This window comes from Pelophylax lessonae (assembly GCF_965119305.1).
Source record: "Pelophylax lessonae genome assembly, chromosome: 9".
In the NCBI taxonomy this organism is placed as follows: domain Eukaryota; kingdom Metazoa; phylum Chordata; class Amphibia; order Anura; family Ranidae; genus Pelophylax; species Pelophylax lessonae.
In genome coordinates, this window is record NC_138776.1 from 139,549,468 (window position 1) to 139,567,187 (window position 17,720).

The following is a 17,720-nucleotide window of genomic DNA, read 5'->3' on the forward strand; positions in this document are numbered from 1 at the left end:
TTAGGTTGAAGCACCCAGTCGCTTCTAGTACCTCCCCAAACACTGTAGTTAGCGTGGCCTCTTTCACTTGTGGGGAGATCATCCAATGGGGGTGTCAGCATCGGCACTTCACCCTGGGCACCTGCATCTCCATTGTTCCCATCATGCACTCAGGAGATCAGATCTGTGGAAACCATTGGGAGACAAAGTGTCACTTGTAAACACAGAAACTGGACTTCTGGGTTTACAAGTAATATTGGTGAGCAGGGAGCAGAGGGCCTGAGCCAAAGGTGGTGGAACTGAGTTCCACCAAGTTCCAGCTGAAAAAAAGCCCTGGGTAAAATCCCCCATTATTAACACTGTCCCAGCCCTTGCAGCCTTTTCTATTTGTGCCAGGAGCTGAGTCTCCACCTCCTCATTAATACTGGGAGGTCTATAACAAACTCCAATGATAATCTTAGTATTACGCACACCCATGTACATTTCAACCCATACTGCTTCAGATTCCGCACACTCTCCATCAACTAGGTCATCTTTCACACTCACTTTGAGATCACTTCTCACATAGAGACAAACACCACCACCCCTCCGTTATACCCTGTCTTTCCGAAAGAGAGCATAGCCAGGAATATTAATAGCCCAGTCATGTGAAGAATGAAGCCAAGATTCAGCAATACCAATAAAGTCATAGTTCTCCTCGTGCACCAGAGCTTCCAATAAAATGATAACATTTTATATAATATTATGACCCCCCTCTTTAAAATGTAATTACACCCTGTAAATTAAAACATAGAAAGAGTCATAAATGTAATATGAATGATGTGATTGCAATAAAGTATTTTGGATATGTTAAAAAAAACAAACCACTAGAAAAATGTATTTCCCCTTTCTAAAGTGTTTTGTGTCTCTCACTATAAAATTACCTTCTCCCGTATTAATAACTATGAAAATGCACTTATTACTGTCAATAGAAGCTGCATCTGTGAGTAGTTCCCAAAAACGTCAGTAAATATCCACTTCCTGTCTGTACTAGACAGATAAGTCATTACTGAGGGAAACAGAAATCTGTGTGATCTGTGAAAATAATAGTTAATGCGGGATTAAACCCAAAAGCAAACATTTATTATATTGCAGAATCTTCTTAGATATGATGGCTGCATTTGTTTGTTTTTTTTCAGGCTTTCTTTCCTTTATTTTTACCTAGTGATCTGACCAATAAGTCTGCTGTTTTTTTTTGCAGATTTAGCAGTTAGAGGTCAGGACAAACCATTTACTAATGACAGGTGTGCTTACAATGAACAGCTTTTATTTATGTAAAACATTTACCCAAAAAAAGGGAAAAGAAAGTGTTTGCTATAACTGCTTATAAAGTGTGAGCTGGAGTTTGGCTTCAATTTGTTAGTGTATTTAAATCTTCTAGTACAATTAAAACTACCCTCCCCCCGATTACCAATGCTTCTGTCCAAAGGTGCCCCTGTGCTCCTTCATCCAGAGTGGAGGCAATCTAATTTAGATCAGTAGGTGACAACAGAGGAAATAAAGCCTAAAAAAAAAACAATGCAGCCACTACATCTAATGATTGCCAGGCTACAATATATAACTTTTTGGGTTTGGGTTTGGGTTTAATACTGTTTTAAAGCAGTTGTAAAGGCTCTTTTTTTCTTAAAATAATAAACGTGTTATACTGATTTTGTGGGGGTATTGCACAGATGCCCTCCAGAGCTGTGCTTTGTGCGTCCATAAACACACACAGTGCAACTTGGCCCCGTTCCTACTTCACAGGATTTGATTGACAGCAGCAGGAGTCAATAGCTCTTGCTGCTGCTTCTGTGTCATCTCTGAGAAGAGGAATAGCGCTGGATCGAGAGAAGAATCAGGTGTGTATTTGGGGGGAGGGGGGAGCAAGTAGAAAAATTGTTTCATTTTAAAAGAGGGAATGCATTAAGGTAAAAAGTCTTGCCTTTAAAACAATTTAAGCTCCGCACTGAACCTCAAGTAATCTCAGACAGACTGGGTAACATTGAGATCAGGGCTGTGTGCGAGCCAAACCATCACTTCCAGAGCTCCTTGTTCTTCTTCACGCTGAAGATAATTTTTAATGAAATTGGCTGTGTGTTTGAGGTCGTTATCCTACTGCAGAATTTGAAGCCAATCACGTGCCTCCCTGATAGTTCAGCATGATGGATAAGTATCTGCCTGTATTTCAAAAAATTGAGGACACCATTGATCCTGACCAAACATCCAAATCAGTTTGCAGAAATGCAGTCCCAAACGTGCAAGGAACCTCCACCATGCTTCACTGTTCATCTGAAATGCCTGCAGACACTTCTTATTGTACCGCTTTCAATCCCTTCGGCAAACAAACTGCCTCCTGCTACAGTAAAATATTTAACATTTTCACTCATCAGTCCAGAGCACCTGCTGCCATTTTTCTGCACCCCAGGTCCTATGTTTTTCTGCATAGTTAAGTCGCTTAAGTGGGGTACACACTAGTAGAAAATCTGCCGAAAATTCCCGTCCGAGGTAAAATCGTACGATTTTCGGCTAGTGTGTACACAACTTTCAGCAGCCGATGCCGACATTTTCAACGGAAAATGGAGGGACAAACACCAAAATTTTTATCGTCCGTCCCCAGATGACCAATTTTCGTTTAATGTGTATGCAGTATGTCCGCGAAAAATCGGATACGAAAGACCATGCATGATCTGAAGTTGCTGACGACCCAGAAGTCTAGGAACAAATGTCCCAAAAAAAATAAAAATCGGATGAGAAATTTTGTGAACATTATGCACTTTCAACTAAAAAGTTGACAGTGCAAGAGAAAAATCTGAGGATATTTCGTCTGATTTTCGTCAAGTGTGTAAGAGCCTTTAGCCTTGTTTGCACGTTGGAGTATGGCTTTTTGGCCACAATTCTTTCATGAAGACCACTTCTGGCCAGACTTCTCTGGACAGTAGATGGAAGTATCTAAATCCCACTGGCTTCCACCAGTTTTGTGCTGATGGCACTGCTAGACATCTTCCAATGTCAAAGGGAAGTCGGCATGATGTGTCTTTCATCTGCTGCAATAAAAGAGAAGTAAGGGTTTCAGAAAAAGAAACACACCTAAGTCTGATCTGATGCTGCATCTGTCCCCCACCGCTTCTAAGACTAAAAACTTAGCAATCAAAGACCACTGATCTCTCAGTTCTCAGCCTTCAGTGAGCAGAGAGTGGTGACTGCCAGTCACTGGCTCCCTGCTCTGCCCCTCCAGTGCTGTGCAGGGGACAGAAGTGTCTGGCTCACTCTTCCAGCAGCTCACTGAGAGGCCACTGCTGGTCCAAGAATCTGGGTGGATCCTGACTGTAAAGTTGGCATCTTTCCCGAGCCTGGACCAGCTGAATTAAATCAGGCGACAGCAGGCTTTATCCCGCTGTCAGCTGAAAATGGGTCACAGGAAGGCAGAACAAACTGTACTCCTGTGACCTGCAGAAAAAGTATAGCCAAATAGCTTTTTTGCCATAAACAGCACACCTTGAAACCCCAGTCTGCTTTGAAAATGTTGCCTGGGAGAGACCTTGCTGATGAAGTACAACTACTGTGTGTCTTGTTGCTGTGTTGAGTCTTGCCATGGTATATGACCTGTGACATAAAACTGTCTTCCACAATTTCACCTTAGTAGCAAAGTTTGGCTGTTCCTCACCTAGTTTAGAGCCTCCTACACAGCTGTGTCTACTTCAGTTAATGACTGTGCTTCAGCCTACATTTGACATTGATGATCATCAGCACCTGCTTGGTATAATTGGTTAATCTTACACCTAACTCTAATCCTACAAAATCCTTGAGTTTGTGCAAGTGTACCAAGTGTGCAAGTGTAAGAATTGATGGTGGTTTGAAGCCAAATGGCAGTCACACCAAATGTTGATTGGATTTAGATTTTTTATTTTCTTATGGTTGCTCACTGCTTTTTGTAAAATCAGAAAAAATAAACAATAATATATATGTTTTTGAAATCATTCTTACTTTACAGCATTATATTTACACCTGCCTAAAACTTTTTCAAAGTACTGTTGCTAATTCTGAAACAGCCAAAACTTGGAATTGTTTCCAGGGCTTCCTGTTCTGCAGTTATTAAAGTGAAAAACGAAACTGTATCTGAGTACCACAAACTGAAAATGCTATTTAAATAGTTGTAAAGGCAGAAGGTTTTTTACCTTGATGCATTCTTTACATTAGGGTAAAAAACCCTCTGTGTGCAGCATCTTCTCCTCCCCCCTCCCATACATACCTGAGCCCCGATCTCGATTCGGTGCCGTGTCTGAGAGCTCTCTCAGCTCTCTCTCTCCTCACTGACCATGGAGGCAGCAGTGGGAGCTTTTGGCTCCTGCCGCTGTCACAGCCTGCGAGGAGAGAGCAGGTGGTGGGGGCGAGCAGCACTCTGTGTATCAATGGATGCACAGAGTGTAGCTTGATAGCAAGCATGCAAAATTGGCTTGCTATGGGGGGTTCGGGGAGCAGGAGGAGCCAGGAGTGCTGGTGGGGGACCCCAGAAAAGGAGAAAGAAGACTGCTCTATGCCATTGCACAGATCAGGTAAGTATGACATGTTTATTATTTTAAGAAAAAGTACCTTAGGAATCACTTTACGTCATTTTTAACAACATCTCGTCCGGCCTATAGCAAAATGACAGCCGGGCGATGGCTCTCCTGTTCTGACTGGATGTCATATGACATCCTTCAGAATAAGCCGCTGATGCGCACCCCTAGGGGCATACAGCATGGCGATCGGTAGTGCGGTGTGTTTATCATGTGATCAGCTGTCTCCAATCACAGCTGATCACAGTGTAACTAGGAAAGTACCAGTTATCAGCATTCCTCTATTCACTGATATAGGAATATACCTTATAGGGTTTAGCCCTCGCGCCCAATGGATGTGAGACCTAGGTGTTATAAATTACTGTGGTCCAATTTATAAAAAATATGCAACAGCTGAGGGTGAAGGTAGCTTATGAATGGAATGACTTCTGGATAGAGAAATCAACCGCTGCGCTTGCTTTAGTGCTTAAAATGCAAAGTAAAATGAATTGCTATCAGTGCACATGTAGATCAAAATTTATATTGGTATGTACATTCAATTTTTTGCAAATTTTCCCACTCATTCCCTTCTCCCATCCCCATATTCAATAAACAAAAAAACAACCAAAGATGTCGGACTGTTCCTTGTCTCAGATCTCACACTTGGGCAATCAGCTTAAATGCGCTGTTGGTGTTACCAGTAACCATGGCAAACCATACATTTACAAAATTTTACAACAGAAACAAAGAAAAACGTTCTTTTTTCATTTTCGTTTTTTCTTTATTTGCTTAGCAAAACATAAAAAAACTGTGGTGATTAAAAACCAACAAAAGAAGGCTCTATCTGTCTCAAAAATGGTAAAAATGTTGTTTGATTACAGTGCCGCATGACTATGCAACTGTCGTTCAAAGTGTGACAGCGCTGAAAGCTGAAAATTGGCCTGGGCAGGAAGGGGATGAAAGTGCCCGGGATTGAAGTGGTTAATATTTAAAGCAAACTCACCCATCCATCCAAGTCTCCATGCTTTATTTTGTTGTCTAGCCACAGCCATCCTGACTAAGGGCAGATGATTCATGTAAAACTAACTTCCTGGAAACTATCTGCCCTTTGCTCAGGCATACAGGCTGGAAGGTGTGCTTAGCTTAGAAAGCCCCTCCTCCCCTCCTACAAATGAAAGAAAAAAAAATGCACATTAAGGCTCCTAAGATGTATGAAATTGTTTTGGTCCAGGCTAGAAACCAGTAACTGAGCAAATGTAGAAAAAAAAGTAAAGATAATTTACCTTTTATATTCACTAATGCAAGCAGCATAAGGAGTAAAAATAGTTATTGTTGATTGAATGAAATCTGCTTTAGTAACTTGTGTCTAATCCCTAGGAATATGTATACACACAAATAACTGGAAAAAGTGGATTCTGCCTATTTTACATCATTGCAGCAATCTGTTTTATGGCCTACTGTTTTTGTTCTTAGGAAGAAGACATCGGAATTAGTATATGTAAAATTCAGCTGTTTACATGCAATGTATATTAAAACTATATTTTCTACTAGGATTATATAATATGAAAAATATGTAATTTTAATAAGAAAACATGACTTGCTATTTTTGTACAGCTTTGCAAAAGATGTGGTGGATATTTACTATGACAGCGATGAGACTGTATGTGAAGACAGTGAACTGCAAGCATTTGTGAAGGATGTTTATGTCTATGGACTGCGGGACAATGAGGCTTCTGGTAAATTTCCACTATAAGAGTGTGCATCTTATACAATTATGCTTGAAAGGTCATATCCTATGTCAAGGTTCAGTTTAAGAACTCCCCCCTTTCCTCAGCTACATAACTTAAAACAGAACTTAGGGCTTCCCCCTGCCCCCCCCCCCACCCTCTCTTCCCCCAATCACCCACTTGAGCATTTTTTTTTTTTTTTACTTACCATTTCTAGATGTCTTCAGGCCAGTCACTTTCCTCTTCAGAATTTCTCCAGTGGGGCAGTCCTGAAACAACTGTGCTGATGTTATGATGTCAGCATTGCTGTATGCATCATTAACGTCAGTTGCAGAGTTGTTGTGGTCATGTCCCCTTAGGGGGCCAATTCATTATCCCCTGTACTCACAAGATGTTCTCAGTCTTCTGGGTTGAATGACCAAGGACACCTACTGGCCAAAAGGAGTTCCTGTGGGGAACAGTGCTGGAAAGAAGATGGGTATTGCAGCCTAAGCTGCTTTTTGTTTTTTCAGCTCTGCTGACCTTTTTTTTTTTTAATTTAGCCTTAAATTGGACTTTAAGGTTGAAGTGTTCTCTGGTCCATCGGAGGGGAATTAATAACACTGATTGGATTTCAGTGCAGAACAAGCAGCGTTTTCAGCTCACTACAGGAAGTTAGGAGTACACTGATTTCTAGCATGGATCATTAGGTATTCTTCTGTACATGCAGTGCTTTTGAAGAGACAAAACTGGGGGAAATGGATATGTATTACATAGATGTACTACAATCCCTTTATATATTTTGCCCAAACAAACACTTTTCAGAATTTGACTGAAGGCAAAACTCCCACTATTTGTTCTGGTTAACACTGGGACTAAGGGCCCTTTACCATCTATATGATCTGATGCATTAACACACGTGCATTATCATTGGGTGATCAGAATAGAATGGCCATATACCTCAACTGACCAATTAACAAACATGCAGCATATTTGTCAATTCACGGCACTGTAGAACAGCACAATGCATAGTATGGACTTGGTGCATTCGCAGCTAATGTACTTCTCATTGACAATGAATGGCACTGCACTGCATTTTAAGTCACACTACCTCAATTCATAGGTTTGAATAGGCCTTGAAAGTGAGGGAAAATCAAACATGAGTAGAATGGAAATCTTTTAATGGGAGCACTTGTTCCTGTGACAGCTGTCTAAGAGGGGATTTACCTTACTTTGGAGAGATTTCCTTACTTCCTGATTTATCAACAAGAATTAATGGGAAATTTCTCAAATGAAATACAGATGACAAAAAAAATTAACCATTCCTATAGCATCCAAAGTGAAAAAAGTTTCATATTCATTGTATGGATTACAAAATATAACTTCCGTTCACTTGTAATCAATATGTGTAGATTATATAGGTATATTGTCTTTTCACATGATTGAATATCTGGAAAGAATATTCACCTAATTTATTAAGCTTCCTTAATAAATGGTGAACCTTGGCACCCCAGATGTTCTGGAACTTCATTTCCCACAATGCTCATGCACTCTGCAGTGTAGTTGAGCATCATGGGAAATGTAGTTCCAAAACATCTGGAGTGCCAAGGTTCGCCATCACTGCCATATGACATAACATAGTTACATAGTTAGTCTAGTTAAGAAAAGACACAAGTCCATCTAGCTCAACCAATAAAAGGGGAAAAAAATAATAATACAATCCCATATACACAATCCTATACCTGAAAAGAAGAAAAGCGCCACTCTAACTGCAATAGACTCTGTAATTTATTAGACATCTACCATACTGGGTACTCCCAAGATAAAAAGAATAAAAACATGGTGAATATCCTCTAAGGATAGGTTGTTCCAATGCCTGGGCGAGGAGGGACTGATGTGCTCCAAACGAATCCGTGTCTGGCTGCGAGAGTCAGCGATATCCGGACCCAGGGGACACCTGCAGCGCCTCCGGCGGCGGACTTCCGGGTTGGGCGTAGAGCGTGGGGCGTGATGACGTAGGCGACGTGTTGTCGGAGCATGCGCTCCTTCCTCAGGCCTCTAGACCCGCCATCTTGGAGAGGGGCATTATATAGGGGAGGAACACTCGACTGCCGCAGGGTCCTAAGAAGAGTCCAATGTGGCGAATACCTAACTAAGGACACCTGAACGGCAATGGGACCTAGTAACTGATCGTGGATGATATTAGATGTATACAAATAGATGTGGTCATATAGTGCAATACAAAAAGAGGCAAATAAAATAACATACATGCTAATTGGAGACCTCACATGGTAAAAAGTAATGTATCTAGAACCAATCCTAATGATGGCAAGAAATGATGAAGGGAAAAATTAATAAAGATGATACAAATTAAACTGGGAAAAAATAAAAATACATATAAAAATAAAATAAAAATAAAAATAGATATAGAAATAAATATGAAAATAAATATGGGAATAAAAATAAAATAAAAACAAAAATAAAATAAAATAAAATAAAAACGAAATTAAAAAAGAAATCTATAATCATCAAGAGTATGGTAATTAACCCTGATAATATATAAACAGATGGAATAAATTGGAATAGATAGAGCTAGTGACAATTTAAATAAAAAGAAGGGGAGTTGTGTGCATATAACATACACTCTCGCAACCTTCATTTAAATGTGAAAAAGGGGAGCTGTGTGCACATACACTTATGTGCACACAGTCTCGCAACCTTCGTTCACAAACTAGTTTAAAAATACACAATAACCGTGTGCTAAAAATACATAAATGGAGATAAAAACTATCACATTAGACCTAAAAAAAAATATATATATATATATATATATATATATATATATATATATATATAGAGGTGTGATAGTAAAAAGGAAATAAAAACAAATTGAATATAAAACTATTAAATATCATAATCGAAGTCATGAATAAAAAGAAGGAGTTATAAGTAGTGTCCAGTTCTATTCTGACCCATGGCTGGTCTCGACCCCAAAAGAACAGGAGCCCTACACCAGGGAATTGGTCTCTACTTCCTCATTGAGGCCCCCAGGTACTAAAGTATCTAATGTGTATATCCAAAAGGCTTCTCTTTGACATGATTTATAGGAGGTCATTGAGGTTCACCTTTGAGTCCTGTTGCGCCAGTCTATTTATGTTTGTTTACAATCCTATACCTGCAGTTGATCCAGAGCAAGGCAAAAAAAACTTCCTGATCCCCCAAGAGGCAATCGAATATTCCCTGGATCTACTTGACCTATAATTGTTAGTACCCAGTTATATTATGTAAATTCAGGAAACAATCCAGGCCTTTTCCAAGCAATCTACTGAGCTGAGAACCAGCTCTTGAGGGATTCTATTCCACATTTTCACAGATCTAACTTTGAAGAAACCTTTCCGTAGTTGGAGATTAAATCTCTTTTCCTCCAGATGTAAAGAATGCCCCCTTGTCCTCTGTGATGACCTTAAAGAGAATAACTCAACACCAAGTTCACTATATGGACCCCTTATGTATTTATACATGTTGATCATATCCCCCCTTAATCTCCTCTTCTTAAGAGAGACATTGTTTTGACATTATAGAGAAATTGTTGACTCAATTTCACAAGGATCAATGTTATTTAAAATCTTAGCTCAGTAAGATCTATATGGCATGTTTAAACTTAAAAATGCCATTTTAAATTTGCAATTTATTGTTCCAATAAAATATGTACAATATGTATGCATTCTAAATAGATTTGTTGGTTATGTTTTTAGGTTTTCCAAAAACGCTCAAAACTAAAGAAACTTTGACCGAGTATCTTACGCTTGTCATCTTCATTGCTTCCGGACAGCATGCTGCAGTTAATTTTGGCCAGGTATGTTGTGATTAAAGGATAACTCTAACGTTTTAGACCATGTTACTGTCACTCTTAACCCTAACACAGGTGGTCAGACACTATAGCTGGCTTCTTTGCTCTTCACCTATAGCAGCCCCCTTTCCCAAAGGGCAAACGGGCCTACCAGTTTGCCAGAGATGCTGAACTAATAGATTACTTTTAGGGATGGTCCAATTGGGCAAAAATATATGTTCTTTACACTATTTTTTCAACAAAACACTTACTGTTTCTTAATTATGGGCAATAGTAAAAACTGCATTATAGCCACTTGATGTAGCAGAGGAGAATAGGAAATATATATGCCTTGTTCCAACCATTGTATGTTCAACACTTGTTTTTTTTTTACTCAGAAGTAATAGGCCTGAATTGACCAGTGGAAGTAGCAACCACAGATCAAAACGCTATAAGAAAGTTTAAACAAAATAAAGTTAAATCTTTCAACTTCATACAAAACTAGGCAGTTGCAAAACAGTTTCATAGTATCATTTGTGAGCTGCTTTCTTCACAGTACCACACATCTTGAGATGTCTGATTAAACATCAGAGTGTATTATTTCAGAGATAATAGCCAAAACAATTGCACAGTGGCTGCACAGGATTGAAGCAACTTTGTAGGGCTGCAATGTAAGAGGGAAAGACGAGACAATTTTTATATTGAAATAACCATTAGGATGTATTCTTCATAGACAATAACCTGAAATAATTTACAGTAGCTGGAAAGCGTATAAGCAGTTTGGTTAGGGCATAATACAGGAGGGAGAGACAAGGCAGATTTTATATTGAAATAAACAATTGAGTGTATTTTGAAAGGCAAAGCCACAGACATTTTTGCGTAATAGGGAAAAAAATAGGCGTCAAACATAGTGACACAAAGCAGAATTTATCCTGCAGCAAACATTAGAAATTTTGCAGCTGAGGTTCAGCTGTGGAAACATATGTGTGCAGCTTTACAGTGCCAGAACACTGGAATAGGCCCCAAAATTTGAGGTACAATGCTGGATTTACCCTGCTGTAAACTTTACAGATTTTACAACTTATGTCCAGCAGTGTAAACCCTATGTGTAATACCGTTACGGGAATAGGGAGCATACGTTGAGGTGCAATGTGAAATTTACCCTGCAGAAAACAATACCGATTGTGCAGCTGAGGTCCACTGTGGAAATTTTTATATATGTATCACCTTAACAGTGATCACCACAATAGGCAAGGAGATGTGGAAAGGACTAATATTTGTGGCAGACCAGGAGAGATGGCAGGAGTTGGCAATGGTTGCACCCCAGTAAAGGTGGCAGATGACACTGAGGGAGCCACTGCGATTATTGCTTCTTCTTTGACAAATCTGAGGATTGGAGGCACATTGGTCAAAAGGGGGGATCCTGCAACCATCAGGAAAGACATCCAACAGATTATTTTGAAGCACCTCCCCGAAGTGGAGATTTTGTGCTCCCTCTGAGATGATGGCATAGTAAATCTGCCATTTTTACCTTTTATTGAGGGTGCAAAAATAGTTTCTCTCATTTACACTCAAATCCTGGAGTTCCTTTACAGGTATTTCAGCAAAATATATTACATTTTTTCACAAATTGCCTGCAGCAAAGAATTCCAAGTCCTCGGTGTTGCTGAGGATAACAGTGTTGGGTGTGTGATTAGCCACCTCTTGGCCTGGTTCTGGAGATCTGACAGAATCTCTGGCCCAGTGTGGCTCTTATCACCCAGCCATACCAGCTGCAAAACAGCATGGCAGCATTTCAACTGGACTGCTGCATAGGCACAGGGGCACTTGGGGGAACTGGTGGCTCTAAGGAGTCTGGGATGAGGTCAGTGAGAAGTAGGGGGTATGGGTGACTATGCTGTCACCAACGTACAAGACACTGGGTGGCACCACCAGCTTCAGTAATTGCACCATTCTGCAATCCATTCCAACTGTTAGCAAAATGAACAAGTGTGCCATTAAGGATATGTATTGTCCCTGCCCATGCTTGCTAAATCATGTATTCATGGTCATGTGGACCCTGCTGCTGAAAGAATGGAGCAACGGCACAGACACATTCTCTTACACATGCTAGTAGAGGACAGGAATATTCTTTTGGGCAAAATAATGGTAGCTGAATATCTTGCCACTGTGGTGTAGCACAGGCGTTACTTTATTAACTGGAATGGGAGCAGCTGCAAATCCAGCAGTATTGCCAATCTGGTATTCAGACACTAGATATTGAAGTGATTTGAGGACAATTTTTTCTTCTGCTCCATCTGCAGAAAAGACATTTAGCTTATGAAGAATACTTCAGGAGAAGGTGGGGTGGAGTTAGAAAACTTCTGATGTGGTTCAAGCCTTCGCGTGACACTACTCAGCGTGGTCTCATGACCCTCTTTCTCACCAGAGGCCACAGATGTTGCAAGGGATGGCGCTAGAGAATCTTGTGAAGGGGGAGAGGGGGATTGTGAAGAACAAAAAGGAGAAGGAGTTCTGACTTTTGCTGCTGACTAGTATAATTCAAACTTTATTTAAAGAGTTGTGTATTTTCATTGTTGCCCTCAAAGTTGTCTGAAATGAACCCCTGCCAGCTGTACGTTATTTTTATAATTATTTTTTGCATTCGGTACATTTTCCCAATGGAGGCGACCATTGTTTCTATGTCCTTTTTTTTTTGTTTTTTTGTACAGTACAAACTGTCTACTAGACCTAAAATTGAAGAAAATTTAACAACAAGATTTATTTCCCCTAAAGACTTGAATTGGATTCACTTCTAGATTCACCTCAAGATCGCTGAACTTTGAAAAAGATTCACCTGACCCGTTGGCAAATCCAACCCAGGGGCAGATATGCCTATCACTAATTAGGATAGTTATTATGTAGTGCACAGGTCTCTTGTGGGCGACTGCTGATCAAATCCCTATATCTTGTAACTACTCCTTATTTCCAATGGACATCTGTCTATTAAATAGAAAAGGATTCATTAGGCTGGAGTAGGTGAACAGAGTGTACCCACTGAATGTAAACAATAGTAGAAGTTTATAAAATGTAAAAATAGCAACCCAAAAAGTTAGTGGTGAATCATTGGCTGAAATGTGATAAGTGACATAAAACATGATGTTATTTCAGATAATCAGTATTTACCACCTTGCTTTCTGCAGTATGACTGGTGCTCTTGGATTCCAAATTCTCCTCCCACAATGCGCTGCCCCCCACCTACTCAAAAAGGAGAGGTTACAATAGAGTATATTATTGAAAGTTTACCAGATAGAGGACGGTCATGCTGGCATCTTGGAGCTGTATGGGCACTGAGTCAGTTCCAGGATAATGAGGTAAGAGCGTTTTTATCTACCTTTTAAAAAATGTACACAAGAAGATGCATGTATAGTGTCTTTCAATTTACCCACTTACAGAATATCTGGCAGCTTTAGGTTGGTTAGGTCAAAAGCCCAGTGTTGGAGTAACCATTGCATCAGTGGGTAACATTATTGTGCTGAATTGATAACATTGCAGAAAAAAAAGTATGTACAAATGTTACAGAAAAAGCTAGACAAGTTAAAAAACGATTTATGAATATAATGTCAGAGTTTTGAGATGTTGTAGTTGTAAGATATTGTCAGAGTTTTGAGATTTCAGATCTCTGATATTGAGGTTAATTTAGGAGGAGGCTCTTCACTTAGTAAACTGAATGTTCACTTTGCAAAGTGTGTTTTCTATTAGCTTTGTAAAAAGGAAGTAGCTGTGTTATTTTTAAATATCCAATCATGTAAAGGAAATAAAAAATAATAATAATAATAATTTTTACTTGCACATTGGATGATTAAAGGCAACAGATCCTCACCTTATTCACTCAGCTACATGAGCATTTGCTTTGCAATGTGATCATATACTTTACAAAGTAAACATGCTGTATTTTTTGAGTAAATTAGCCACAATGTAAGAATTGGACTGATTTTTTTTTTTAAAAAGTCATCCTGTCACTTTAGGAATATCATAAAAAATAGGTACGCTATTACTTTAAGACATCATTACAGACAATATCATGAAAACACAAAATTGGCATGAATTCTTTCAGTGATATAAGAGTAGAACACACAAATTGTAATATAAAGTCCACCAAGTATAAACATTTCACTGCAAAATTCAATCCCAATATAAATGATCACAAACTGTAAAGATCACACAAGGGGAATGGTGCTCTTAAGTGTGTATGCCACATGTCTGCGCTGTCACTTTAAGAAGAACAGTCATCGTCAGGGATTGAGAATCCTATTCTCATTCCCTGACGATGACTGTTTAGAGGAAACGCGTCGGTAGAGTTTATGGCCTATGACGTCATTGCACATGCCGGTGGAAGTTCTGGCAGTGCTATCTTTTTCTCTGTATACTGCGATTCTACCCATCCCTCATGTAAAAACAATAGCCTAATATATTTTATTGGATTTTAACTAGCTGCACTATGAGTTTTTGTTCTCCTTTCTTTTAAACCATGTGTGGTATTTATGAGGAGCCTTTTATTTCAGTGCAGAGCCATAGCAAGTGGAGTTACCTCTGATGGTTTATGGCTTTGTGTCAGCTAAGCGCTCTTAATCTTGTTTGTCTGAGATAATATTTATCTGATAAGGAGCTTTTTTGAGCACCGGTGGCTTGGACATCTAAGAGCACCTGTCTGCTTATGATCATCGCTATAGCTTGTGATCATTTATATTGGGACTGAATGTTGCAATGAAATTTGAGGACTCCATAATATTGTTTGTGTATATTACTACACATTACTTACACCAATTTTGTGTTTTCAAGATATTATTTGTGATGATATCTTAAGGAGACAGCATACTTATGTTTACACGGATTCTGTTTTTTCATGATATTCTTAAAGTGACAGCACACCTATTTTTGAAAAACACATTGTAAGTGGTGTAGACACTTGAGAGCACCTTTCTCCTTGTGATATCTTTACAGTTTGTGATCATTTCAATTGGGACTGAAATTGCATTGAAATGTTTGCACTTGATTGACTTTATATTACAGTTTGTATGTTCTACTATTATATTACTGCACAATATTTCCACTGAGTTTGTGTTTTCATGATATTGTTTGTCATGATGTCTCAAAGAGGGATATTTACTAGAACTGGAGCGGACAGAATCTGGTGCAGGTGTGCATAGTAATCAATCAGCTTCTAACTCCAGCTTGTTCAGTAAGGCCCCTTTCACACAGGCGGTGCACCCGATGGACGCCGTTTGCTTAGTGGGGATCGATCTGCCGATCCCCACTGAGCAGACGGATGACAGCCCCGTCGCTGCTTACTTTGTAGAGACGGAGCTGTCAGAGCCCCGCTTTCCTCTTTGGGAAATTGGATGAAAACAGACCACCTGTCCATTTTCATCCGATCTTACGCGATCTGATCCTCCAGACAGATGGAAAATAGGGTTTCCATTCGCCGAGATTTCAGGGACATGAGCGGATATCAACGGGTGTCAGCGGAGATGTCTCCGCTGACATCTGCTGCTTCATAGGGCTGCATGGAGCATCCGATCAGGTCCGCTTGAAAAACTGACAGGCAGACAGATCAGAAAGCCTGTGTGAAAGGGGCCTTAAACTTTGACAATAAAACCTGGAAGCTGATTGGCTATCCTGCACAGCTGGAGAAGAATCTGTGTGCACCAGTTTTAGTAAATCTCCCCTAAGGGACAGCGTACCCATTTTTTACACTGATTTTGTTTTTCATTTTATTCTTTAAGTGACAGCGTACCTATATTTCGAGAAACACATTTTATATCAGGTATTCTGATAATTTTGTGTGCTGATGTTGTATTTTATTCATTTATATTGTTTATACACTGAGCACAGAAACATTTTTGTTTTTATAATGGACTGATTTATTAAGGTGAAGAGGCTGTTGAAAAGTGTATACTTAACATTGCAAAGGAAAGAAAACGAACCTGTGTTCACTAAGAATACCCATTATCGCAAGAGTATTACAAAAAGTTATTTGCCAGCACATGGTTGGTTAATTGAAGTAAACACAATTTCACCTTATTTTCAAAACTAGTGAACATGCACTTTGCTAAGTGAACAGGCATTTCTTTTCTATTGTAAATCTACCCCAATATCTCTGAGCATCATAGGTTAGAATTTTGATTTACTAAAGGCAATTAGGCTTTTCATTTTGCAAGGGAAGTTGTACTTTGCAAGGGAATTTTCACTAGAGCTAAGTGAAAGTGGTGACATTTCACTTGCTAAGAATACCCAATCACATGCAAGGAAAAATAAAATACAAGTGTATTTGCCTGCACATGATTGGATCATAGAAGTCAACCGAGCTTTACCTCATTCACTAAGCTAAGGCCAATGGCTTCTTCTGGAACATTGTAAATATTCAGATGTACAGATGGGGATTATACCAATAAAGTATAAGCTATTTAGACAAACCTATTGTGGCTAATAATCTCATTGCATGTTCTATGTCCAGATATTCCTAGGATTCTACCCTGATGAGCATTTTGTTGAGAAACCAGTAAAAAAAGCAATGGCCAAATTCAGGAAGAACCTTGATGACATCACTGGTTTCATCCAAGACCGAAACAAGAACAAGAAGTTGCCATATTATTATCTGTCTCCAGACAGGATCCCTAATAGTGTTGCTGTGTAAACTCATTTCACTTTTTTTTACGCATTAAAGGAGAACTCCAATCAGTTAACAATCACCAGTAAAGTTACAAAATATCAGGCTACGTACACATGACTTCTCTTTTTTGGGTGTTGCGAAGAATATTGCAAATCCCTTTGTATCAGCTGAGATCATCGTCTTCTAAACAAAGGAAGTGAGTGGGAAAAGCATGCACTGCGTTACCTTACTTCCTGAGGCTGAAGCATTACTGGAACATTATTTTTAATTCCAATCAGCAAAAAAAAAAAAAAAAAAAAAGCAATTAACAGGAAAACAGATTCTCACTTCACTTTAAGTTTAAGGATAAATGTCTAAGTATAGGCTCGTGATGGTCTTGGATAAACCTGTCTGACTTGTCTTGCTTTCATTAATTTCAAGATATTGGGAATTAAGGCTGTTTCCCCAAAAACAGTCTCCAGGAGAAAGGGAAACGGGATCACAAAGAATTTGGATTTTCCCGATACCTTGAGTTCAAAAAACATTTACAAAAGGTTATAAAATAGATTTATTACATACAAAAGATTTTTAAAAGCAAATGATCAACAGTTCGTCACAAGACAAATCATGTAGAAAAATAAGAGTCTAACAAAATCCAACTAATACTTAGTGCACTCAGAAGGGGATGTAGTGAATTCACACTGGGCGCAAGCTCCTCTACATGTTTCAAGGTTGTAATCTGCTTCTTCAGGAGGATTACTGTGGGAACGCTCATACAAGATGCATATACTGCCCAAGTCGGACAATGGATCAGTCAAAAGACTTCCCTAAGGCGAACTGTGGTAGGTGGATATTTAAATATTTGATAATAAGCTGGTAATGTAAAAGGAAGTATAATCAACAACAGCCAGGGAGAAGAAAGACGGAAGGTATAGATGTTTGCCGGCAGTATAGGGGACCATTACACCTGCTCCCATAGCTTGATCCCAAGGATACATGATGGCCACTCACCTGTTAATAAC

The 17,720-nt window shown here is 39.2% G+C and overlaps 1 protein-coding gene across 1 annotated transcript in view; it reads left to right on the top strand.

Annotated features, from left to right (window-relative positions):
- The window catches only part of ALOX5 (arachidonate 5-lipoxygenase), a 98,469-nt gene extending 81,627 nt beyond the window's left edge, over positions 1 to 16,842 (top strand). The window contains exons 11-14 of the mRNA XM_082268002.1: positions 6,147 to 6,268; positions 9,994 to 10,094; positions 13,250 to 13,420; positions 16,564 to 16,842. Coding sequence (XP_082124128.1) covers positions 6,147 to 6,268; positions 9,994 to 10,094; positions 13,250 to 13,420; positions 16,564 to 16,743 — 574 coding nt within the window. The 3' untranslated portion in view covers positions 16,744 to 16,842. The remainder of the gene's footprint in view (positions 1 to 6,146; positions 6,269 to 9,993; positions 10,095 to 13,249; positions 13,421 to 16,563) is intronic.
- Positions 16,843 to 17,720: the final 878 nt, after the last annotated feature.